The sequence below is a fragment of the Chiroxiphia lanceolata genome, chromosome 9, assembly GCF_009829145.1.
Source record: "Chiroxiphia lanceolata isolate bChiLan1 chromosome 9, bChiLan1.pri, whole genome shotgun sequence".
NCBI lineage: Eukaryota > Metazoa > Chordata > Aves > Passeriformes > Pipridae > Chiroxiphia > Chiroxiphia lanceolata.
In genome coordinates, this window is record NC_045645.1 from 12,900,698 (window position 1) to 12,924,130 (window position 23,433).

The 23,433-nt window shown below is 41.3% G+C and overlaps 1 protein-coding gene across 4 annotated transcripts in view; it reads left to right on the forward strand.

Moving 5' to 3' along the window:
- Nucleotides 1-4,652: 4,652 nt before the first annotated feature.
- Nucleotides 4,653-23,433, forward strand: part of LEPR (leptin receptor) — a 30,542-nt gene continuing 11,761 nt past the window's right edge. For 3 of the 4 annotated variants that reach the window (XR_004358625.1, XR_004358626.1, XM_032696908.1), the window contains exons 1-9: nucleotides 4,653-4,788; nucleotides 8,606-8,664; nucleotides 11,067-11,369; nucleotides 12,321-12,438; nucleotides 17,347-17,552; nucleotides 19,557-19,702; nucleotides 20,352-20,496; nucleotides 22,395-22,691; nucleotides 22,847-22,964. Coding sequence is in view for 2 of the 4 variants with exons in the window: in XM_032696908.1 (XP_032552799.1) it covers nucleotides 8,625-8,664; nucleotides 11,067-11,369; nucleotides 12,321-12,438; nucleotides 17,347-17,552; nucleotides 19,557-19,702; nucleotides 20,352-20,496; nucleotides 22,395-22,691; nucleotides 22,847-22,964 (1,373 nt within the window). In the remaining 2 variants the exon portion in view is untranslated. Of the gene's footprint in view, nucleotides 4,789-8,605; nucleotides 8,665-11,066; nucleotides 11,370-12,320; nucleotides 12,439-16,919; nucleotides 17,063-17,346; nucleotides 17,553-19,556; nucleotides 19,703-20,351; nucleotides 20,497-22,394; nucleotides 22,692-22,846; nucleotides 22,965-23,433 lie in introns of those variants that run through there. The other variant, XM_032696909.1, reaches the window with a different exon arrangement.

The following is a 23,433-nucleotide window of genomic DNA, read 5'->3' on the forward strand; positions in this document are numbered from 1 at the left end:
AAAATACCTTCTCATTTTCTCCCCCATTTATCTCTCTTGCCAGTTCTGTTCTGTGAATTCATCTCCTCTGGGCTCGTGACACACTTGAGAAACTCAGATTGGTGCCAGGTTTTAGAAAGTGCTTCTGCAAATAGATTTCCATCATGACCCCTTGGGGAAAAAGTAGTGATATTTACTTTCTGCTCACTGAGATGTGTCTGAGTGGTGCTCTCATCCTGGTAGGGATTGTGGGGATAACAGACTAAACAATGCTTTTCTTTGGAAAAGCCACAGTCCCATCCATGCAGGTTTCCACTACAATCTGATTTAAGCGTGTGTTCATCAGGAGGAAAAATATAAAAAGCAAGGAAAAAGCAAGTCAACCCACTGGAGAGGTGTCTGAGTTACCTTCACTCTTTGTTATCTTCTGCTCCCTGTATTTTCCAGCTGTAATTCCTGTGAGGTCCAGGCATGATCTCAGTTTAGTGGAATTGAGAACCCTGGATGTTTTCATTTCTCCATCTGCCCTAAAGGGTCACGTTTTGCTATGTAAATACCTTCCTTCTTTAGAGTAAGAACAGAGTTTAACCTCATGGAAAGTGTGGTAGGTCTTCCAGCACTAAACCAGGGCTCTGCAAGCTCAGGAGCATTAGGAGCTCTGTCTTGTTTACTCACTGTAGTGTTCATAAAGTAAAAAAAAGAGTAGAAATAAAGCAGAGATACAGAAGCATTTCATAACAAATCTACTGATAAGAGGCTGGAATAAAAATGGAAAAGGCAGCAGAGGAGAACTTGGAATGAGCTGTGATGCTTTGCCATTCTAACAGGCTAAAATAAAAGGTGTGGAGGGGACTGTTTGTCCAGGGAAGTAATAATAATCTGTCATTTTACCATGATTCCTACAGGAGAAAACTAAATTACAGCAGGACTAGAAAAGCAAAATTTGTCTTATTTCCTAGACTTGCAGAATGGTTTGGGTTGGAAGGAACATTAAAGCCCATCCAGCTCCACCCACTGCCATGGGCAGGGACACCTTCCACTAGAGCAGGTCGCTCCAAGCCCCAACCAGTCTGGCCTAGGACACTTCCACTGTTCTTTTTACATCCTGTTCTCCCTGGAACCAGGAGTCATGTTCCCACACACAGGGCTTAGTCATTTAAAAGAAAACTAGATCAAATGTACTTTAATTTCTAAGCTGAGAAGGAAAATATTTAGGAAAAAAAAGTTTATTAGAAAACAGGATTGTCATTTAAAATATTGCAGGAGTGAAGTACAAAGGTGAACGGAGCAGATGGGTTTTCTGTACCTCAGAGCAGCAGAAGTACAACCTCTGATGTAAATGTTACTATAGTAACTGGTGTTTTTATTTAAAAGCCCAGTAAATAGATATGTCAAAATGGAAGTTAAACTACAGAGCCTGCTACTTGAAGGACCACTTTTTTTTGTCCGTCTTGTATTTTTGCTGCAATTTCCCCCTTGAATGCACTCAGCATCTTCTTCTTGCCAAATTACACTTCAGCCTTTGGGAAATAGACCTCACTAATGGTGACAGCACTAATTACCTGGGACCTCTCCTGCAGCCATGAGAAGGCTTAAAAAGGGATGAAAATCCCTTGTAATGAATTTTCTGTAGATCATTCCCTTCTGCCTCCTTGGAAAGCTTGTTTCTAGCAGCTAGAGCTATCTAACCATAAAAAGAATTAGGAATATGCTGCAAAATATTAGATTCCTTCTGCCTATTCCACTGGTGCAGCTGAATGGGAGAGAAGTGTCCCTTGGAACACTTGGAAAGCCAAGGGTGTTTAGTGCCACTAAGTTTTTTTTCCCTTTCTTCCTTCCTCCCACTCCATGAGCAGCTGCTGTGGAGCTCCCAGTCCAGTGCTGTTCCCTGGGGTGGCAGTTCTGCCTTCTCAAATTATACTTTGATTATAAAGTAATTACAGATCTGCATAAATGAAGAGTCATATCTTATGAATATCAAGGTTTTATGCTTTTTGTGCTCATCCTTTCCATTTGGAAAACTTCCCTGGGCTTGCTGTGGCATAAACTTGTGTTGGTTACTTAAAAGATGAGTAATTTTGACAAGGGCCTGGAGTGACAGGATGAGGGGGAATTGCTTCACACTGGAAGAAAGTAGGTTTAGATGAGATATTGGGAAAGAATTTGGCTGTGAGGGTGGTGAGGCCCTGGCACAGGTTGCCCAGAGCAGCTGTGGCTGCCCCATCCCTGGAAATGTCCAAGGCCAGGTTGGATGGGGCTTGGAGCAACCTGGGCTAGTGGAAGGTGTCCCTGCCCATGGCCAGGGGTGGAACAGGCTGGGCTTTAAGGTCCTTCCTACCCAAGCCATTCCGTGATTCTATGGTCCCTGCATGCTTTTTGGGAGAGGGAACGTCCCCTTATAGCAAATTTGGAAAGTATCTAAACCAAGAAGTTCACTGGAGAAATGGTTTAAGGTTAATACAGTTCTACAATATGAGGCAGGTTTTTCATTAATATTAAATTTAACCCCAAGGGCAGAAAAAGGAGAAGATCTTCTCATATTACACCTTGTTCAAAGATCTCTCTTGATGATAACAGAAAATGAGTCAATGTATTGATATCCCTGTTTTGCTGCAGCACCTCTGTTGTTAAATGATGGGATTCATTCCTTTGTGCCTCTAAGGTGAATCACTGTCAACAAGGTTTGGACACCTAACAAGGAATGATTCTGTCCTGGAAGGTAAAGGTGTGTGCTCTGAGAGTTTCTCCAGCCAAAGCAACACTTAAACCTTTTGTCCTTTCATGAAACGAGTCCACAGAGAACTTCTGAATACCGGGGAGGAATTAATTCTGCTCTAAATCAGACAGGTGGATTATTTTTGTTAAATGAATAGATTTACACCCCCACCTGGCTCTACCCTCCTGTCAGGGAGTTGTAGAAGAGTGAGAAGATCAGCCTTAGTAGGTCTCCAGAAAAGATGATCTATGAAGACAGAAAGAACTGGACCTTAAGTTTGCACAAAGGATGATTGGTATGAGACAACAATGTAAGACACATGAAAGAATTCTGAAACGAGGAAATACCTGTCTTCCTATGTCTATGAAAAAGTAAGAGGATTAAGCTTCAGGAAGATTTAGTTTAGATATTAAGGGAGGAAAAAACCCTTTAAAAATAAATAAATATGCATGAGTGGAGGCTGCGTGGGGGGTTTTTTTCTGGTTCACTGAACGCCAGTGGTACACAGGGAAGTGAAAAAAACCTTGCTCTGTGAAATGTTTGTCTTAAGATGTTCTAACCTAAATAAAAAGGGGTTTTCTAGTGGTAGCTTTTGACAGCTTTTGCTTATGCTGTGCAAGTCTGGGACACAAAAACTTCAGTGGTTTCCTAACCTCAGGCACAAGTTGTATGTGGTCAGATTTCCCAAACTGAAGTATTAGAACACAGAAACATTTTAAAAATAGAATTTATTAATTAAGAGATGGTGGTCATTTTAATAAGGAGCGAAATTGGCTGATGCTGCTTTGAGGAAATGGATCATGAATTACAGAAAGTCAATAAATAAATTAAAGCCAAGCAGTGGTTTTGTTCCAAGAACTGTTTACACCATTCAAAAAATAGTTAGTCTGGTTGCTTGAGAAGAGCTTGCAGTAGGTAAATATAAATATTTTTTCTCCATACCTTATGAAGCAGAGATACTGGTTTTGCATTTCTTTTAAAATAATATTGCTGAAAAGAAAAAAAAAGTTAAAAACCCCCCTCAGCTGCACCCATCTGGGACTTATCAGTCTCTGCTTTGCTAGTTCTAAACTCTTGCTGTCTTTTCCAAAAGGATGAGCACAAGAAAGATTAAAAGCACATTGAATCATTAAGGTTAGAAAAGACCTCCAAGATCATTGAGTCCGTCTTTTCTAGCAGCGCTCAGTCCTCAACTTTAAGTTCCTTGAAATAACTTCTGGGTGTTGTTTTTTAATTGCAAGTTCCTGTTAAATACGTGGTATTGCTTCACATGTATCAACCCTTTATTCATCAGGACAAACACTGAAGTACAGAAGGGCCAAAATGCATGTCCCAGTGCCTGGCAGCTCTTTGAAGGCTGGAACTTTATTTTCTTCAGTGAAGTGCTGTGTTCTGAAGGGGACAGGTGTTCAGGGAATCACAGAATGGTTTTAAGTTGGAAAAGTGCTCCAAGACCAAGTCCAACCGTTCCCCCAGTACTGCCAAGGCCACATCAAGACGGCGGGGACTCCACCACTGCCCTGGGCAGTGATTTTCGCAACATCCAACCTGAACCTCCCCTGGGCACACCTTGAGGGCCATTTCCTCCAACCTGAACCTCCCCTGGGCACACCTTGAGGCCATTTCCTTTCATCCTGTCCCTCGTTCCCTGGGAGCAGAGCCCGACCCCCACCTGGCTCCACCCTCCTGTCAGGAAGTTGCAGAGACCCAGAAGGTCCCCCCTGAGCCTCCTTTTCTCCAGGCTGAGCCCCCCCAGCTCCCTCAGCCGCTCCTGGTGCTCCAGACCCTTCCCCAGCGCCGACGCTCCTTCCCCCGGCACCCCGTGTGTGTGTGAGGAGCCGTGAGGGGGAGCGGGGCGGGCGGGGCGTCCGGGCGAGGCGGGGCGGCTGAAGGGAGCGGGGCTGGGAGAGGTTGAGGGAGCTGGGCTGAGGGGAGCAGGGAGAAGCTGAAGGGAGCCGGGGGAGGCCGAGGGAGCCGGGGCTGAGGGATCGGGGCTGAGGGGAGCGCCCGGCCGGGGCTGGGCAGCGGAGCGGTGGCGGCGTCACTTCGGCTGTCGGTCGGTCGGTCGGGACTCTGGGAGCGAAGAGAAGCAGGTCGGTGAATTTACTTTTTTTCCCTCTCGTTTCCAGAAACATCCCCCTGAGATTACCCCTGATCGCAGCCGGTGGGGGAGCGTTGCTTTCCTCTGGCAGAATGCAGATTTTAGGGGCAGGCACGGTGTACCCAAACCGGCCCTTTCCCTGCGTCTATTCCCCAAGGTTCAATTCTGAAGCAAAAGAAAAATCTCAGTGGATGTGGGCTGTGAATTCCTGATGCTTCAGGAGCTGTGATAGCCCGCTCTGATAGAAGAGCACTTTGGAAACTTAATTAGTGATACAGCATTTATAAGCAGAGTTTATAATGAGAGCCCTTAGCTACCAAGCATGGCTGTAACGTGGTATAACCCCAAAGTGCCAGGTAAGTGAGGAGCTCTGCTTACAGCAGTGCATAAGAAAAGACAGATAGATACATGTGAAAAACCACGAGGGCAAGTTTTTATTAAAAATACTTTTCTCTATTGCCAGTTTAAAATCAGGAGTGTTTATGAAACTGAAGTCTCTCAGACTGTGTGTTGTGACTGCGCAAACTTCAGTGCTGTGGAGTGAAGATGTGGGAGAAAATGCTGCTGGATCTTGGGCTGGTGATGGGAACCTGCCTGTGAACAGCATGAGTATCTGTGGATGAGAGGGTATTTTTGGTACAAACAAGAGAAATTGTACAATCTGGAGAAACTCTTTGTAGTTTGGGATATTTTACTATTGAGTCTCAGGGGAGAGGCTCCACCAGCACTCTTGGGGCCTGATTTTGCAGCTGTACTTTTGCCCAGCTTGGATTGCCTTGGTTAAAGTTTTGGTATTAGAAAGCAAAATTTTTCTGTGCAAGTCATACACATTTCTACCTTGTATGTTCCACTTACTCCAAACTCTTTATTAATAATGATATCTAATGTACTCAATGGCAGACAAGTGCAATGAAATTCCATGCCCAGGAGGATCTTGCCCAAATCAACAGGAGTGGGAAGCCCTCAGCACCCTTAAAGAGCAGGTCAGAAGATGCTGTGCCGAGGCATTATTACTAAAATATTTTTATGCTTTATAGAGATTTTTAAAATATTTAAAAACAACTGTGGTGCAGTGCTTGCAAAAACAGTTTGTATGACGGCAGTATTATGTTCCTGTTTCCCATTAGCAGTTAGCTATTGGTTTTTGGGAGGGTGGGAATGAGAAAAAGAGAGCTCTAGACCCTGTGTGTGTATGTTATATTAGTTGGGGGAAAATAGGAGATCCTGGAAATTAGGTTTCTATATATTTCTGTAGGCTTTGAAATTCCTCATTGGCTCATTGCAACACTTCTCATGTGGTCTCTGTCCCTGTAAAAGTTGGTGAGGATTTTACAGCTGAGTTCAATGGTGTTGGGGCTGTGCTGCTCTACTGTGTCTGGGATGGGTTGTAGGGATCCACCAGTGCCACCCTCAGTTCAACTGGACAGGTAGACCTGCCTCGTTCTGCAATACCCTCCTCACCTCAACCCTCTTCCTGAGGTTCAGAAAGGAGACGTGCAGAAAAGTGAGTTGTTGAGACAAGAACCTGAAGAAAAAGGCAGCTCCAGAAGGAAAAGGAAAACTTTCAGTATATTTTCCCTGCCCAGTGCAGGTGTTTGTGGGTCCTGCTTGTTTCAGGCTATGCTGAAAATGTTTCCCATGTTGAAATGACAGTGGATTCTATGACTTCTCACTTGACCTGTGAAGAAAAATGATCTTATTTTGTTGCTGTTCTCCTTGCCTAGTTTTTGGTTTTAATCCAGTGTTTTTGTCAAGGCAGGGACTCTACTTGCTGAAATGTTTTGTGCAGTGGTTGGCACAGAGAAGAACACACTATTTACGTAAGAAATTGGAAAATTTCTTATACACAGCAACAAAGTCAGTGGTTCTGGAACACAGTATTTTAAGATATATGTGTTAAAACAGACTCTGATTCCTTCCTTTTTATGAACACTTTCCCACTTATGCATAAAATGGTTTGTCCTTGCTGTGTTAACTTACTCTCTCTGGGATAAAGCTATAGTTACAAGTTTTAATAAGTCTCCTTATTTAGCACCCTGTTCCCTGTAACTGTTCTTGTAAAACTTGTATTCTTTTTTAGAGTGAAGTTAGAAATTCTGACCAGTTCAATATTCTCACCGGAAAAGATTTTGGGAAGCCCTCTGTGGTCCTTTATTCTGCCCTGGGATTTATCTGTAGATATCTCTTTTTACCCAATTCCCCAGTAAAGTTTACACAAGGAAGATTGAACAGAAAAAATGCTGGGGATGTGCAGCTTTTTGATCATGTACAGCACTGGTTCATGGATGTTGCTGGAGCCAGGATAGGAAAATAACTTCTTTGTAAAAATCGATGTGACAGAAGTAGGAAGAGAAGATGTCCAAGCTGGTCTGAACTCTATTTTTACTTCCTGGTCCAAATATTGTTAATTATGGTTGAATTAGTGCTGACATCAGACTCTCTTTGATTACTCTATCTGGTCATTTTTATGGCAGAATCCTTGAGGTTGGAAAAGCCCTCCCAGCCCATCGAGTCCAGCCTGTGGCTGATCCCCACCTTGTCACCCAGCCCAGAGCACTGAGTGCCACGTCCAGTTGTTCCTTGGACACCTCCAGGGATGAGGACTCCACCACCTCCCTGGGCAGCCCCTTCCAAGGCTTGACCACCCTTTCCAGGAAGAAAGTGACAGCTGTGCTCAGAGGCAAATTGTCCTCTGAAGTAGGGGTTGGGAAATTTTGAGCTTTCCTCTTTAATTGCTGAAAATGTAGCTTAAATGTACCCTGATTATAACCTGGTGAGTGGGAAGAAAAGTGGATGGGACTGAGTCATCTTGCAGACCACAGTGCAGATGGTCTGTGCTGGAGAAATGGCTCAGCTCTGGCTCCAGCTGAATTTTCAAGGGGGAGACAAGAATCCTGGAATGTTGTCACTTCACTGGTCAGTTGTCTGCATATATATATATATATAATATTTATATATATATATAACAGTACATGCAGCCCGAAACTGGAAGGCCAGTGGATTACATAACCTTGGCACTGACTCTTTTGGCTACATTGATGTTCTCAAGGAAACTGTTCTCAGAAATATTTAAGGAATGGAATACTTTGGAGGGATTCCCTCAATATAATTTCTTGCTCTGGCATTTGCTGTCTGACTTGAGCTGTAGATTTTACTCATCACTCAGTTCTGGTTAAATACAGCAGCAGCCAAACTCTGTTTTATTCTGATATCTTCTATGGAACTTTAAGCATAAAAATGCTTATATTTAGATTTTAACAGAATTTATATAGCTATTGGATGAAAATGAAAAAGAACAAAGTACCTGAAATGAAAGAACAATATTGAAACAGTACTGTAAAATTTAGTGAAGTCTTCACTGTTGGAATGGGTGCCCAAGTGCTTTTGTCTGTGCTGCACTTGGAAAATTAGGTATCCCTTGGTCATTTTGGTTATTTGGGTTTGTAGTGCCTTTCAGACCAAACCCAGAAGGTGAACAATAATCAGCAAAAGCCTGGAGGGGTGAGGGCCCTAATGGTGAAAGAGCTGTGTTGGTATTTAATTGATATTCTAAGCAAAGTTTTTTCCTCAAATGACTTTCTGGCCTGTTCTTCCTTTCCCCGGTCCAGTGGAAGGTGTCCCTGCCCATGGCAGGGGGTGGAATGAGATGATCTTCAAGATCCCTTCCAACCCAAACCATTCTGGAATTCTGCGATTCTGTTTACAAAGGTGTGAGTGTCAAATTAACTGAAGTGCACCAAAATGAAACCCTAATGGAATAATAGACTGATAATTGTCAGCTCTCAGTTAATTTTCTGTGTGTTTTTCAGATCAGCTCTACAAAACAAGATGTATTGGCAAATCATTCTGACCATTCTTGTGCTGTTGGGTAAGTTACTAAAAGAATCGGTCTGTTGGAAGTTGTGTAGAATAAAGAGAATCACGTTTCTGTTTCACAGTGGTGTCTCAAGTCATGCTACTGGATTAGTATCTTATCACAACATGCATCTAGAATGTACAAAGAACCTGATGTTGTCATTGTGTGGGATTGAAATGTTGACCCTCTCAGGGCTGTGCCTATGTCTTACCCCAAAAAAGCAGTTAACTGACTTTTAAGCTCAGGAAACATCAGTATGTGGAAGTCAAGAGACGTTCAGATAAATGTCCCAGTCAGAATTTGATAAGAGAGAAATTTGTGGGTGATTTGTTTTGTTACCCAAATAGGTCCAAAAGCATAAGGAAAGATCCCTTTTCCACCAGAACTGCAAAGTTTCAGTGTAGCCGAGGTGTCACTGAGTCTGAGCTCTGCCTTTTTAGGAGGCTGACGTTCCTGCTTCCATGGGCACAGGGCTGTTAAAGGGTGCTCAACTAACTGTGAATGTTGGATTTAATAAACTAGTTTTCTAATCGGGAAATTTCTGTAACAATATTGGCAGATGCTGTTCAGGGACAGCTGGTATTTGCCTCTCATTTTTTAATTAAAATAAGAACTTTTTAAAGACTTTTGATGATCATGCTCAGGGAGAAAGAAGACTTTAATCCAGTGAAGTTAATCTCAAAATTTATGTCATCTTATATCCTTATAAAAGATGAATAAATCATTAGATTTCTGTATCTTTTCTATATACATATTTTTTATATATATATACATCTTTTTTATCTTGCTATATATATACTTTTATCCACTCAGTATCAAATATTGCATTGTTGACATTCTTTTAAATACTTTACGTGATCTGAACATGTTGTGTACCTTTAATTGACAAACTTGGATGCCTCAGGGAGTTTTCCTGAGGCTTCCAAGCAGTTTGTTACTCTCTGATGGCCTGTAATGGCTGAAAATCCGTGTATCCATGGGTTGGCCATAAGCAGATAACCACAGCTGGCATCTTTAGCCCTGTTAACTCAGATATGCTGCTGTTCTGGGCTTCCTCTGGGTCATTTGAACTTTATTTTTTACATTTCTAAAGAAGTGGGAAGGAGCTGCACACGTTTTGACTTGATAAGATTTAATTAATCCCTTGGGGTGTGATATGTGAGGGGGAAGCTGTTCCTTAGAAGGGGAGCTGACGGGCTGTGGATTGGGTGGTGCGCTGGTTGTCTGTCCTGCTTCCTGTCACTTGTTTGTCCTTTTTTAATCATGTATTAGGGTCTAAGAGTCTGTTTGCTCTACTGCATCCTCCCCATGCAGCCAGGAGGCATGTTGAAGCTTGTATTTACAGAGGCACAAACTCTGTTAACTGAGAGAGGAGGAAAGAGCAGGACCCTCCAAGAGTGTGGCAGCACAAAATCTGTGGAGAGAGAAAACTAAACACTTTAACACTCTGCATGATGACATACTGCATCTACTATTTTTTAAAACTTTTGTACTTTTATATTGTTTAGCTCATGTTTCTGTGCTATTAATCAAACAGTGCTAGAGAAATTCTGTTCTTTTCTTATTTTTGCCCTTGCAAGCATAGAGCATCAATTAATTTCTATCTAATGAACTGCTTAAAATATTTATGCCCTTACTGAGCAAACAGCTAAGTGCAAAGTGCACAAATGACCCACATGCTTTTCTGTAACTATGGTTTAATCTTTGAAATCATAGTGTTTTACAGTAAGCTGTTTCCAAAACCCACACTCTCATCATTCTCAAAATCCTTGGGAGTGGAATTCAAGTTCTGACTTACCAACAAGAGCTGCAAATGTGGTCAGAGCAGCAATTTCATTTTGAAGGATCTGATGGAAAAAATTTTTCTTTTTTCTGCATCTCATTTCCCAGATAATGCTCCCAGTCATACATCCTTGTAACACTATCCTCTGATATTTAACAGTTCCAGTGTGATTATGTCTTATATTTACAACAGGATTTTTTTTTTTCCTACAGAAATGGAGCTGTGTTATAGGAGCTGGAGTGAATGTGTTCCAGCACTGCAGGGGAGATGAGACTCACACCTGTAAAAATGTGTGAACTTGGATGTAGGATTCACCGTGTTTTGGATTAATATAAGCCATTTTAACCCAAAGAGGTTCTTCCCCTACAATCTTGGCCTTATTTCAAGAGGCTGAGAAATCCAGAGTTTAGGTGTTGTGAGTTTTAAGCAGAAAGGCTGACATCTGTCAGCTGTGGCACCAGTTCAGAGGGGATGTTTTTAGTAATTGTGTCTGCAACTCATAGAATAGCCCCTGGAAACAGCCTGATTTTTATGTTGTGAGTGTGTTTCTGTATAACATCAACCGGTCCCTTTTCACTGACAAGATCAACTTTTTCATTTGTTTCCAATATCTTTGCCTTTATATTTGCAGACTTCCTTCAAATGGCAGTTGCCCATTGTATGGTCCATCCAATTCCTCCCAGGAACTTTACATTACCCTGTGTGCTGCTGAATGAGACATCTTTGAACCCTTTCTCTGCCAGAGTTGAGAGTTGGTTTGGTTTGAGGAGAGACCATCGTAGGACATCTGAAATCAAGCCTCTAACGAATGAAGAAAGTTTTCTGTGTTGCCTCTGGGGTGACAACAGCATTGATTGTTCTTTGTACAGAGCAAGCCTGCAGACAAGGAAGTTTATTCCTTCAGAAATAAATATCTCTGCTTCTCAAGAAATAGGTGGGTTTAGCATTCAAGGGCAGAAGTTACTTCTTCAAAAACAGGTTGGGTTTTTTTGTTGTTTAGGAGGAGAGGGGTGGGTTGTATTAGTGGGGATTCATTTTTATCCCGGGCACACAACACAGTGTGGTAAAATCCTTCGTCACAGAGTCTGTAGTGGAAGATGAAGGAAATTGTAGAGCACAGTTTCAAGGGGGAAAAAAAGTTAGCTGCCTTTCTAGGGGAGTTCTGAATAAGATATGTAGCACTGCATATGAGGATGTAAGCCCAGAACTTCAAAGGAGTTTACACACTATGAGAAATATCTTATATATTTTTTTATGGATATGGGCTTTAAACTCCTTTAGGAGGTGGGGGAGATGGAGAGTGAATGGCATAATTTCTGCATGAACTGTGATGCATTAGTAAATATCTGTACATGGATTAGAATTATTTTTTCCAAGACTGTTTTTCTCCTGTAAACCCCAGTCTCTGAGGAACATACTGGCCTGCAGGAATCTCATTGAGCTCAGTAGAGTAGAATTTCATTTTCCAAGAACTTCCCCATGGAACAAAAGACTCTCTGTTAAAGTGTGTTCCACGTGTTGCAGTTGTGTGTGCACAAACCCACAGCACAGCCACAGAGAGCTGTGCCCCTTCACAGCAACCAGCAGCAGCAGCTTCATTTTTCTCCACCCTGCAGCCTTGTCCATAAAGCCAGGTAGAAACCAGTCCTTCTTTAATAATGCCAGTGCAGCAGTACTGCAGACTGGGAGCCTTGCAAGTGTCAAAGGGCATCTAATTCAATACAGATTATTCATAAACATTTGCACATTTGTGGTGCGACCTCACCTTCATGCATATCTGTTACTCGTCCTCTCTTTGTGAGTGAATTTTATCCTGGCTCTTCAGTTGTGGTTTTATTTTGTTTTAATATAGGTCAGGAATGGGTAATCCCTTTCTTTTGTTTAGATTCAAACTGGAACATGGAATGTTGGATTAAAGGCAAGCTGGACCTGTTAGTTTGTAACCTGCGGGTTTTGAGATTGTACTTGAGAGAGGACTTGAAGGTTAATCTTTTTTATGCTGGGTAAGTACAGACTCTGTTAAATTTAGCACTATTGACATTGGAAATCTGAAAGCATTTTCTAAAATATCAGCATTCCAGGTTGTAGCACAGTGGTAGCCTGAGTTTAGAAAGCAGATTATGTTATGTACCTTTGTCTTGTCTAAAAGTAATCTTAGACAATATGGAAAATTTAGGTTTCTTTAAATGAGAAATGGTTGGAATGAAGAGTCTTCCTCCTTTGTGTTTTCTGTGTTTCTTAAAATGCTTTAGTGAAATCAGTGTTGACTTGTTAAAGTTTCTTTGCTGCTACAGTTGCTTACTTTTAAGGCTGCCCTCTTGGTTCTGCCTTCTATTTGCCTTTGACCATAATATTGTCTCTCTTGAAGTAATTATGGTGCTTAACATGTAATACAGTGCCAAATGCTGCTCTAATCCCAACAATACCTCTGAGAGACACTCACCTGTGCAACTGTCACTGTGGTAAATATTCCCTGGAATGGTGATAGATGGAATCATCCTGGCTGTGGGTGGGCAGGTCTTGTGCATATGACCTGCCTGATTTGGTTATAAAAAGATCTGTGTGATTCCATGAAACCACACATTTTTTTCTGAATTACTGATGGGTTGGAAAGAATGGCATAAACACAGACACTTAATTTCTTTAGGAAGCAGGATAAACTTAAATAGTTGATTTAGTTGAATTTACAGGTGATATCTTTTACTTAACGAAACAGTGTCTTGCCACAAATGTCTTGCCACAAATCATCCCTGTAATCAGGGTAGAAAGCAAATGTATTAACTAGGAATAAATATGGTTGTTTAGCTGACAGAATACTCTAAAGCTGAAATCAAATTTTGATTAAGTTGGTTCTTCATTACTTTGATTTCTGAAATACCATTACACGGGTGTTTATGGGAGTAAATCTGACTTTGCCTCTGTTCCATCCAGTCCCAACTGCAATAGGATAATCTTTGCCAGTGATCCCAGGGCAGTAATCTCGTATTGAATTTTTTTGGTGTGCCAAACATCCATGGAACAACAGATTGGAGTCCCAGCTGGGATGAAGAGGTTCTTTGTGTTATGAAGGGAATTCAGTAAGTGCCATGCAATTTAGGAGAGCAGGCCCTAAGGACTCACCAGAGTCCTCCTGGCATTTCTCTGTTTGATTCCTCTTTGCTGCAAAGGTGAGATACAGAGCAGTCCCTGACATTGGAGAACTTGTTTCACTCCCCAGATTCTGTATTTATATTTTTCCTTTAGGATCCCTATGTACTGGGAGAGCAGCTAGTAAAGCATTTCAGACTTTGGTAAGGTGACAGCTTTCCCTGTTGGCTTGCTGATACCTTAACATTTTATTCACATGAGCCAAAATACCTTGAAAACATGCCCAGTTTTAAAAATATGCATTCCTGGCATGTGTTTCTCCCTGGGAGTCAGGAGACCAAGCCAGAATTCTCACATACAGGACAGGCAGTGCACAAAAATAATGACCTAGAAGAATCCACAACAAAAAAGCTTGAGTCCTTCCCAGCTTTTATCTTTTTCAGCATTAAAGAAATACCCTCTTATTTTGCACATCCTCAGTTTTCCTGCTTGTGAATGGTATCATTGGAATAGAAATATTTTGTTCTGCCCAAACCAGTGTCGTGTTCTGGGAGAGGCTCAAGCAAAGGTGATGATGGAGCTTTACCTTCCACTTGGCTTGGCTTTGGGAGAGGAAAGATTATTCCAAATTAGATAATTTAGATTAATTGTCTACCAAAAGTGATTGATCTTTCTAGGAACGTTGTAAACCCCAGCGGTTAATTCCATGAGCTGAAATGCCTTAGCCTTAGGGATCCTTTTGGACTGACACAGATGAATGTTCATTTGGAGCACTGATTATCACTTGCCCTTTCACCAGATGGTGGTCTATAGAATGCATTCATATTTCTGACTTATTTGAAGTACCTGTGGGGCTCTCCTTTAGTTCTGGGACTAGACTCCCATATTTTTGAAGGATAAACCATCCAATTAGCCCCAAGACTGGTGTCTTAGTTGAGTGCATCAGTCATACACCGAGCCTTCTTCAGGCAGAGAATATCAACCTTTCATTACAGATTTATCCTTCCATGAGCTCAACAGCCATCAGATGTTCTGCAGTTTAGCAGGGCAGCTTCTTCAAAGAAGGATTTTGCTAGAGCTGTTATGTATCAAATACACTGGAATATTTTTATGGAAAGTCCTTGAACCTTGGACAGCTCCACTGATTCCTATTAAAGGTGGTGCTTGCACAAACAGTATATAGAAATACTGAGAGCAGAATTACAATAGTACCTTTATTTCATAGCTACCTGCATGGGATGTACCTTTCATGAAATTAGAGGGACTGTAGAAGTTCACGTATTTCTTCCTAAAATAGTTTTGACTTTTTATTTTCAGTTCATTTTTCCAATTGCAAGAATATGATTGAAATTCACTCAAGACATTTAAAGTCTAAAAGTTTACCAGGGGGCCACAGATTAATGTGGCATAAGTAACATCACCTTCTGAAGTAGGGTTGAATAGTGCACCAAAATATAAAATATTTAGGAGGTGTTAAGGTGGTGACTAAATCTGTGACAGGGTTTGGAGTGGAAGAGGAAAGCAAGCCTTGGGCACGTGCCCTTGCTGCAGTATTAATTATTTCTGTGGTTCAGGGCATACAGTATTTCATTTTTTTTCCTCCTTCTTATACTTTAATCCCATGTTTCCAGCTGAAAATCATGCTGCCTTTCACTTGTTTGAAATCTGCCCCAAATTTCTCCTCTCGTTCTACTGTGTGAGGGCACTGACCTCTCCTGAACTTATGAGGGTTGATGAGTCAGTAGCACTGACTCTGGCACAACAAGGAAAAAAACTCTTCACTGTTTTTCCTCCTATACACCACTTTTTGGGTGCAAGTAAGTTCATTTTGATGGTTAAAAATTGAAATAATGATTAGAAAAGATTAGGGGTGGGGTGGTGGTAACCAGTTTCCAGATAGATCAGATCAAAGACATGGTTTGATGAAAAGACTGCATTCTTATGAATTGATCGTGGCTTTTTTGAGACTAATAAAATCAGTGAGAAACAGTAGAAAGCAGGGAAACTTAAAAGAAAATTCTGCAAAGTCTTTGTAAGAAAATTCAGGAGCAAAAAGCGGAGCCACAACTATAAAAACAAAATAATTCCAAGTAATTTAAAAGCTCTATGTCTGCCAGATGCCATCAACATAATTCTTGTGTCCTAAAGTCTGTGAGCTCTGCTGAAAATGATTTTGGGAATGTCAGTATTGGCTGGCTGGAGCATTAATAAACATAAACTACATCTTCGTAGGAACTTGCATAACTTCTGGGGTGGTTACTGCAGAGCACAGAGCTATGAGGGCAGAGTGGTGCTAAAAATCCTTGCTCCCAGCCTTAGAATGTCCTAAACCCAAGGGGGATGCACTGTGTGTGTGCTGATCAGTGCAGGATGGGGGGATGAGGCCCTGACTCAAGATGAGCCAGGAGTGACCCTGGTGGGGTTCCTGCAGGCCCAGTCTGGGCTTTGCATGTGCTCTTCCCATAATCCATAATTCTTCTGTTTTGACCTTTTCTTTTTTAAGTAGGGCAGAGAATGGTAAGAGAAGCAGTGAATCATGCCCAGTCCCCTGTGCTTTACACTCAAATAAAAGTACTAGATAGCAAATTGACTAAAACCAAAAAAAGCACAGAAAATCTTGTCCTTTCTTTTAGTTCTCTGCCCTCCCTGAATTCAAGTGTTCCAATGAGTCATGCCAGCTATAAAACTATTTTAAAAATGTACAGAAAGGTTCTTTTCTCTGAACTTCAATTTCTTTCTGTGAATTAGTAAAACAAAACTCTTACTGTACAGAAATTATTCCAAAATTACTTTGGAACAATTCAAAACAGAAGCTTGCTGCTTTTTTTTTTTTTTTTTTTTTTTTTAAGGATGAAAAGTCAAAAGCAGGAAAGAATCCAAAGTGGTTTAACTGTCGGGATTTGTCTTGGCTTTGCTGCTGTGAGAAGTTTGGCCACAAACTATTCACACTCTTAAATTCCCTACCTTAGGGAGGCCTGTGCCACTGAATACCTGCAGGACTCCATAAACATGGAGCTGTGTTTGGAAGAAACTGAAGAATATGTGTGGATTAGAAATGAGAACAAAGAATACTTTGGGAACTTCTGGTTCCAAGGAGAGTAGGTTTAGATGGGATATTGGGAAGGAATTCCTGACTGTGAGGGTGGGGAGGCCCTGGCACAGGTTGCCCAGAGAAGCTGTGGCTGCCCCATCCCTGGAAGTGTCCAAGGCCAGGTTGGAGCAACCTGGTCTAGTGAAAGATGTCCCTGCTCATGGCAGGGGGTGGAACTGGGTGGGCTTTGAGGTCCTTCCCACCCAAACCATTCCACGATTATTTTATTACTTGTAATGCTTAATTGTAGCAGAAGCTGGAAGGAATATGAAATTGTTTCAATATTATTTCAGTGCCTCATGAAGAGGAATTAGAACATAATCTTGAGGGAGAAGAGGGTGCAGGGAGCTGCCAATTAGTCCACTGGAAAGTAAACTAACTTTGTGTGCTTGAGAAGGATCTAGGAATGAGACCTTCAGGAATCAGGAGCTAGTCTGACTAAACCACAGGTATCATCTAGTGTTGTAACACGTTTGCTTTAAAGCCAAGCCTTAGGAATACTTTTAATGAAATCATGTTAACTCCTTTATTTGGAAACCATTTCAAAAGGGAGAAGCAGGAAAGTCAAAGCCATTAGTTAGAATTTTTACTTTTTTACTTTTTTCATCAATTAATATTAATTTTTATAAATAAACCTTATCCAGATGGACAAACCTCTTGAGATATAGAAAAAATACTGGTTTGTTTTGATTCGTGGTCTGTTTTGGTTCATGGTTTGTTTTCCCCTTTGTAGCTCGGAGCTGTCCCTGGGAAATGTGTCCACGAGCTCTCTCCAGGGGACTGTGAGGATTGCTCAGTGTGAGTGCACTGGGGATGACACATGTGAGTGTCTTGTGCCCTCTCTGAGGCTCAACCACACCTACATCATGTGGCTGAAGATGCTGGTTGGTGTGACACCTCTGTGGTCACCTTTGATGTCAGTCAAGCCCATTGACATAGGTGAGTATGACCTATATTTTCAATTGTTCTTAATGGGCAACAGCAGCAGGATGTCCCTCCTGGAAAAGAAGGGCACAGACAGGACAGGAAAAGGCTTCCTGGGATTTCTCAGCTCCTAATGCCTGTCTGGGCTCCAGTACAAACCAAAGTGAGCAGAGGCCAGGCAGTCAATGTACTTGTTATTTCTAATTCTTTCCTTTCTAATCAGGGCCTCTCTGTGTCTCGTTGTGGGGCTGTGATGGAGCTTTTCTGTCCATGTAGCTGAGGACTTAAAAACTGAGGGGAGAAAAAAGCTGCTCCAAAAGTTGCTTAACAAATAAACCCACCTCTTTTCACAAGCAGCTTTGTTGTCCTGCTGCTTCCCTTCCTTACACATTCAACACCATCATTGTCCAAGTTGGAAAACATTCCTCTATGTTTGATCAAGTTAAACTATACTGACAGTATGAATTTGATATGTGTTGCTGTCCAATATGCCCAGTTACTGCAGATTTGGGTGAATTCCATAAAGGCAAGGAGTCTGTCAGCTGTGGGGAGGAAAAACTGAAGTTTTATAAACTTCTTATTAATTTAAAAACTTACGGGTTTTATAAGCTTCTTCCCAACTGATGTGCTTTGCAGACAGGATCAGTACAAAGTCTCTGGGTAAGCTAGTTTTGAAGAGGAGAGGTTGTGTTTTTCATCTGCTGCTTTTAAATTATGCTACAGGAAAAAATTAAAAATTCAAACTTGAGTCTGCCAGTATTTAAAATGACATAATTAGTTAGTTCTGCTTAGTGAAGTATGTTTTAAAAATGCATAATATTAGTATATGTTCTGCCAAGATTCAGCTCAATTAAAATTATTTTGAATGTAAAACTATGAATGCTTGTGTAATGTGTATTTTATTTACTTATAGTAGAGCAGTGGCATCAGCAGAATAGAAATCATTATCTGTGTTCAGAAAGTGTGATCTGATTCGTAAGAGTGTGATGTAAAAGCCTCTGACTTTGGTTTTCAAAGCTCTGCCTCCTCCCAAATCACTCCCTGCTGGGCTTCATGAATTTAATTGCTTTGAGATGGTTTATAAGTAATAATTAAATAAGATCTGACTTAGTGGAGGGAATTTATACTGAAAATAAGAACAGGTTAGTGGTATAACTGAGTGAGATTCCAGTAATACTGCTTATATGAGACACTCTAGAGAGCTGGAAACCCAGTGCAGATGGAACTGGAAGGGAGCACATCCCCACTGCCCAATGGGAATGTTTTGGAAATGTATTCTCTTCGGTTTTGCACTTGCTGCTCACCCTGCAACACTTTGTAAGAGCGAAACTGTGAATGAGGACAAGGCCAACCAAAAGACTGGTGATCTGTAAAGGTCTGAGAGACAGATAGAAGTAGGATTTGGGGTCCTTGCCTTTATCTGAGGAAGTAGGACTACAATTCTAGTGATCATTCTCAATTGCCCATCCATACCCCTCTCCAGAGAGTTCTCTCCATTTCCAGACCCTCCATTTTACTTTGCCTTAAGGTAGCTCTCCTACAGACCTTCTTTCAGAACCATAATCACTGTGGAAGGATGGGAATATTTAGAAAGTCCTTGTATACAGTCTTTGTATGAGGACATTATCTCCTGTCTTCGTATGAGGACATTATCTCCTGTCTTCAGAGGAGCAGATTGATTTGCTCAGCTCTCCCATCCCTCTCTTACCCATCCCCTCTTTTCAGCCAGGCAGGTTAGTGCTTGGTTGCTGGGAAGAGTCATGGCCCAAGGCAAGGAATTCATGTAGATTTAAGGCAAATGCTAAGTGAAACAGCATTTTGTGATCACCAGCTATATAACAGTGCCAGGGCACGCTTTTCCAGTGATACTACACAACAGCAGTGTCACGTAGCAGCTGTAGAGCAGCTTGTGAAAACTGAGTTTAAAGAGAAGGTGTGAGAGGGAGTTTTGGCTCAGTAAAACCCAGCAGTCACAGGCAATGAGGTTGGAGCTGAACTTATCAATGAATTTGTCTGCAGTAAAGCCTGAACCTCCTTTGAACCTGCATCTGGAAATGACAGAGGGAGGTCAGGTGAAGATGTGCTGGTCTGAGCCTGCACTGCTGCCATACCCTCTGCAGTACCAAGTGAGGATCTCTGCAAAGCCAGGGCACAGCACTTGGCAGGTGAGGCAGCTCCGTGCTCTTGGATTTCCCAGGGTTTTCCCATGAGGCAGCGCAGATCAGGGGGCTCTCCCAGAGCCCAGGATTTCTCTCAACCCTCCTTGTCTTTGGGCAGAAACTCTGGTGGGTTGAGGAACATGGCAGGTCTGGTGGAGCTGGGTGTGGGACATTGCCTTTCCCTCAGCTGGGAAAGCTGGACTTTACATCTGTAAAGAGCCATTACACAGGAATGAAAGGCCCATTTCCTGTTGGGTCTTACAACAAACTTTCATCTTTCTGTTTGGATGAAATCCTAGATTCTGTGAAGTCTGAAGGCAAAGGCTTTTACTTTCAGCAACCCCCAAATTCTATGATACATGTGTGTATGTTTAATATTTATAGATTTTATTAGTGAGTTGCTTTTTCTGCCACACAACTGGCTCTGGAATAAAAAGCAGCCGTTAATTAGCAATCCATAATGAAATAACTTGTTTTCCACAGAGTTATGCAACTTCTACCAGAATCAAATTCACAGTAAATTTAAAGAAGAAAGCTTTTTTACCCAACTTGCTACCTAAAAACTATTCTCTAGACTAATTATTTTGGTTCCCTCTGTGTCTTTCTCTTTTCCTGTTTCATTATACAAAAATAATGGCTTGTGATAATCCAACAGATGGTTCAAGTTGCTCTGGAAGCCTCACTGGCCATTGACAATACCCTACTTGATTCCTCTTACTTGGTTCAAGTGAGGTGCAGGAATCACCAGGGTCTGGGGTTCTGGAGTGACTGGAGCACACCATATGATCTCAGTTTGGGAGGTAGGTCACGTGCAGTGAGTAGTCTTTTGGAACAGAACAGATGTCCCAGTTTGTTTGTTTTGTGGAATGAGTTTGAGGGTGTTATGGGCTGAAAAATCCTGTGGAAGCACTTTCTCCTTCTGCTCCTCTTTTGCCTGGCTTTGCCTGAGGCTCAGCTCTTTTCTCTGTGCCAGACTTGCATTAGGAGTTCTGGATAACATGTGCAGACTGCAGTGGCAGCTCGTGACACCTCCATGTCTGTGCCTTGCTCACCCAGCACCTGTTCGGACCCAGGAAAAGGTTTTTCCAAGAGTTTTTCCATTCCAAAAGACAGTTGGCAGTGCTGAATCTCTACTCACTACAAGATTTTTCTTCTAATGCTTTCTCTCACTTTGTAGCTGAACTGAACACCCAGAACAGAGCTCAATGTACGTTTAACAACCCATTTAGCTGTGTAATGCTATGCATAAACTGACTTTCTGATTTTTTTTGTTGGATTTTTCCATGCTTTCCTTAGGATTAACTGGAGATGTTTTGGCCTGTGCTGTCACAAGAATCCTCTGAACCATTCTGTGCCAGAACTAATGCTTTACCTGAGCCTTTACATGGACATCTCTTACTGTGGCTAAACATGTCATGTGTGTGCTTAAACCAAGTACTAAGGAAAGAATTAGACTTTTGAAATGGAGCTTTTTCCCAGGAAAACTGAAAATACACAGACCCTTAAGGCAAATAAACATGATACACAGGATGCCTGATTATAGGTCTAGAGGCCTAACTGGCCCTTAATGTTTTGGATTTACATTTATATAGACATATAAATTAAAAAAAAAAAGTGTATGTATAAAACTATATAACTGTGAGAATTTTTTAGGGGTGAATACACATTTTCTCTCTCTCACATATGTATATACTGATAATTTTCAGAGGTTTATGAGTGTATTGAGAAATACAGATTTAAAAGAGGTACAGTAGTTACTGTTAGATTATTTTTTATTAATCCTATTTATGAGATATGTAATTCTATTAAAAATACATCTCATCAGCAGAACAATCCCAATGTGACAACCTGATGGCAGCAGAGAGGGGTTAATTTCTTCATGCAGGGAGTTCTGGTTTTTTACAACTGACCAGCCTCATGTTCTGATTTATATTTAACATGAAAATCCTTGACAGTGACAATATCCTAAGTGTGCTCTGCTTTCTGAGCAGGCCTGTATTTTGGGGAAATTCTACAAATCTCTGAAGTGGTTCCTCAGCTGTGGAAAATAAACCTGACCTTTTAAGGATTTTCATGCTGGCTTTGGGATGATCTTTGGCAAACTGCTCCATTCCAGCAGGTGTTCAACACCTGTACCTCCCCTGAGTCCCTGACTGATGGAGGCTCAGATTATGCATCTTTACATCCTTGGGAAATTCAGTGTCTTTATGCCTGGGTGAATTTTTGTACTGCTGCCACCATTTGGTATTAATTACACTGCTGAGATTGTAAAACAAGTTTTTGAGACTTTAATCTGCTGACTTCAGTAGGAGCAGGAGCAGCAACTCCTGGAAAGATTGGTTAATTTTCTTATGTTTCCCTTGTGCTGCTGTGTGTTGCTTCCACTGTACCCTTCAGTGATTTTCTGCTCATTTCACTCATGTTTGCCTGGGGATATTAAAGTTTATTTTTATCAGAATTTACAAACATCATTTATGGAGAGAGACAGTCCAAGGGTAATTTCTGCTCCTCTGCGCTGTAGTTGCTAACAGTGATTAAGAAGTTAGAAGTACAACTGGATGATGATGATAATGATAATAATAATAATAATGGTGATAATAATAATAATTGTAATTACTATTTTCTAGCTTTTATGTTTTCTTTTTGTTCAGTTTCTAATCTTAACAGCTTTTTTTCCCCTTTCTTCCCTTTTCTGCAGCTGAAGTCCTGTACTTCCCTCCTCAGATCCTGACCAGTGCTGGTTCTAATGTTTCATTTCACTGCATCTATAAAAACAAAAGCAAGATTGTAGAGCCCCAGGAGGTTGTTTGGTGGCTGAATTTAGCAGAAGAAATCCCAGCCAGTCTTTATACCCTTGTGAGCGATCGCGTAAGCAAAGTTACTCTTTTCAACTTGAAAGCAACCAAACCTAGAGGAAGTTTCTTCTATGACACATTGTACTGTTGTCACCAAAGTAGGGAATGTCATCCTAGATACGCTGAATTATATGTAGTAGGTAAGATTCCAGCTGGATTTTAAATTCTCCTTTTGGTGCATTTTAATAGTAAGGTCAGAATATTTCCATTTGAACTCCAATAGCTTTTACTGAGCATTGTTTTTTGTATAAACCATTGTATCTTTATTAATAAGCTTCCAATGTGTTTTAATTAGATATGAATATTAATATCACCTGTGAAACAGATGGATACTTGACTAAAATGACTTGCAGTTGGTCTGCAAACCCAAACATGTTACTCCCTGGGAGTTCCTTGCAGTTAAGATACTACAGGTATGTAGAGCTTTTAGTTCTCTCTTTATGATAGGAAAGCATTGCTCAAAATATTATGCCAGCGAAGAATTCTGAATACATGCAATTAGAAAATTCCAGTTTCTGTAAGCTGGATTTCTTCCAACTGGAACTGCAAAGGTATAACTGTGTGTGTGCAGAAGGGAACCATAGATACCTGAGTATGTAACATACATCTATTTACGTTTTTCAGCATTTTAAAAACTGTAGATGCACTTTGGGAGCCGGCTCTCTTCAAGTAGTTTGCTTGGATCAGTTATAAAAATTATTCTGGTTGCTCATATTAACAAATTGTAAAGAAATAAGAAAAAAGCCCATTCACAGAGTGTCTGAGCGCTGGAGCAATGGCCTGGGGGGCTGTAGAATCTCTGTCCCTGGAGACTCTCTGGACTGGATGGGACCCTGGGCAACTCCATCTGTCTTTGAATTTAACCCTGCTCTGAGTTGGATG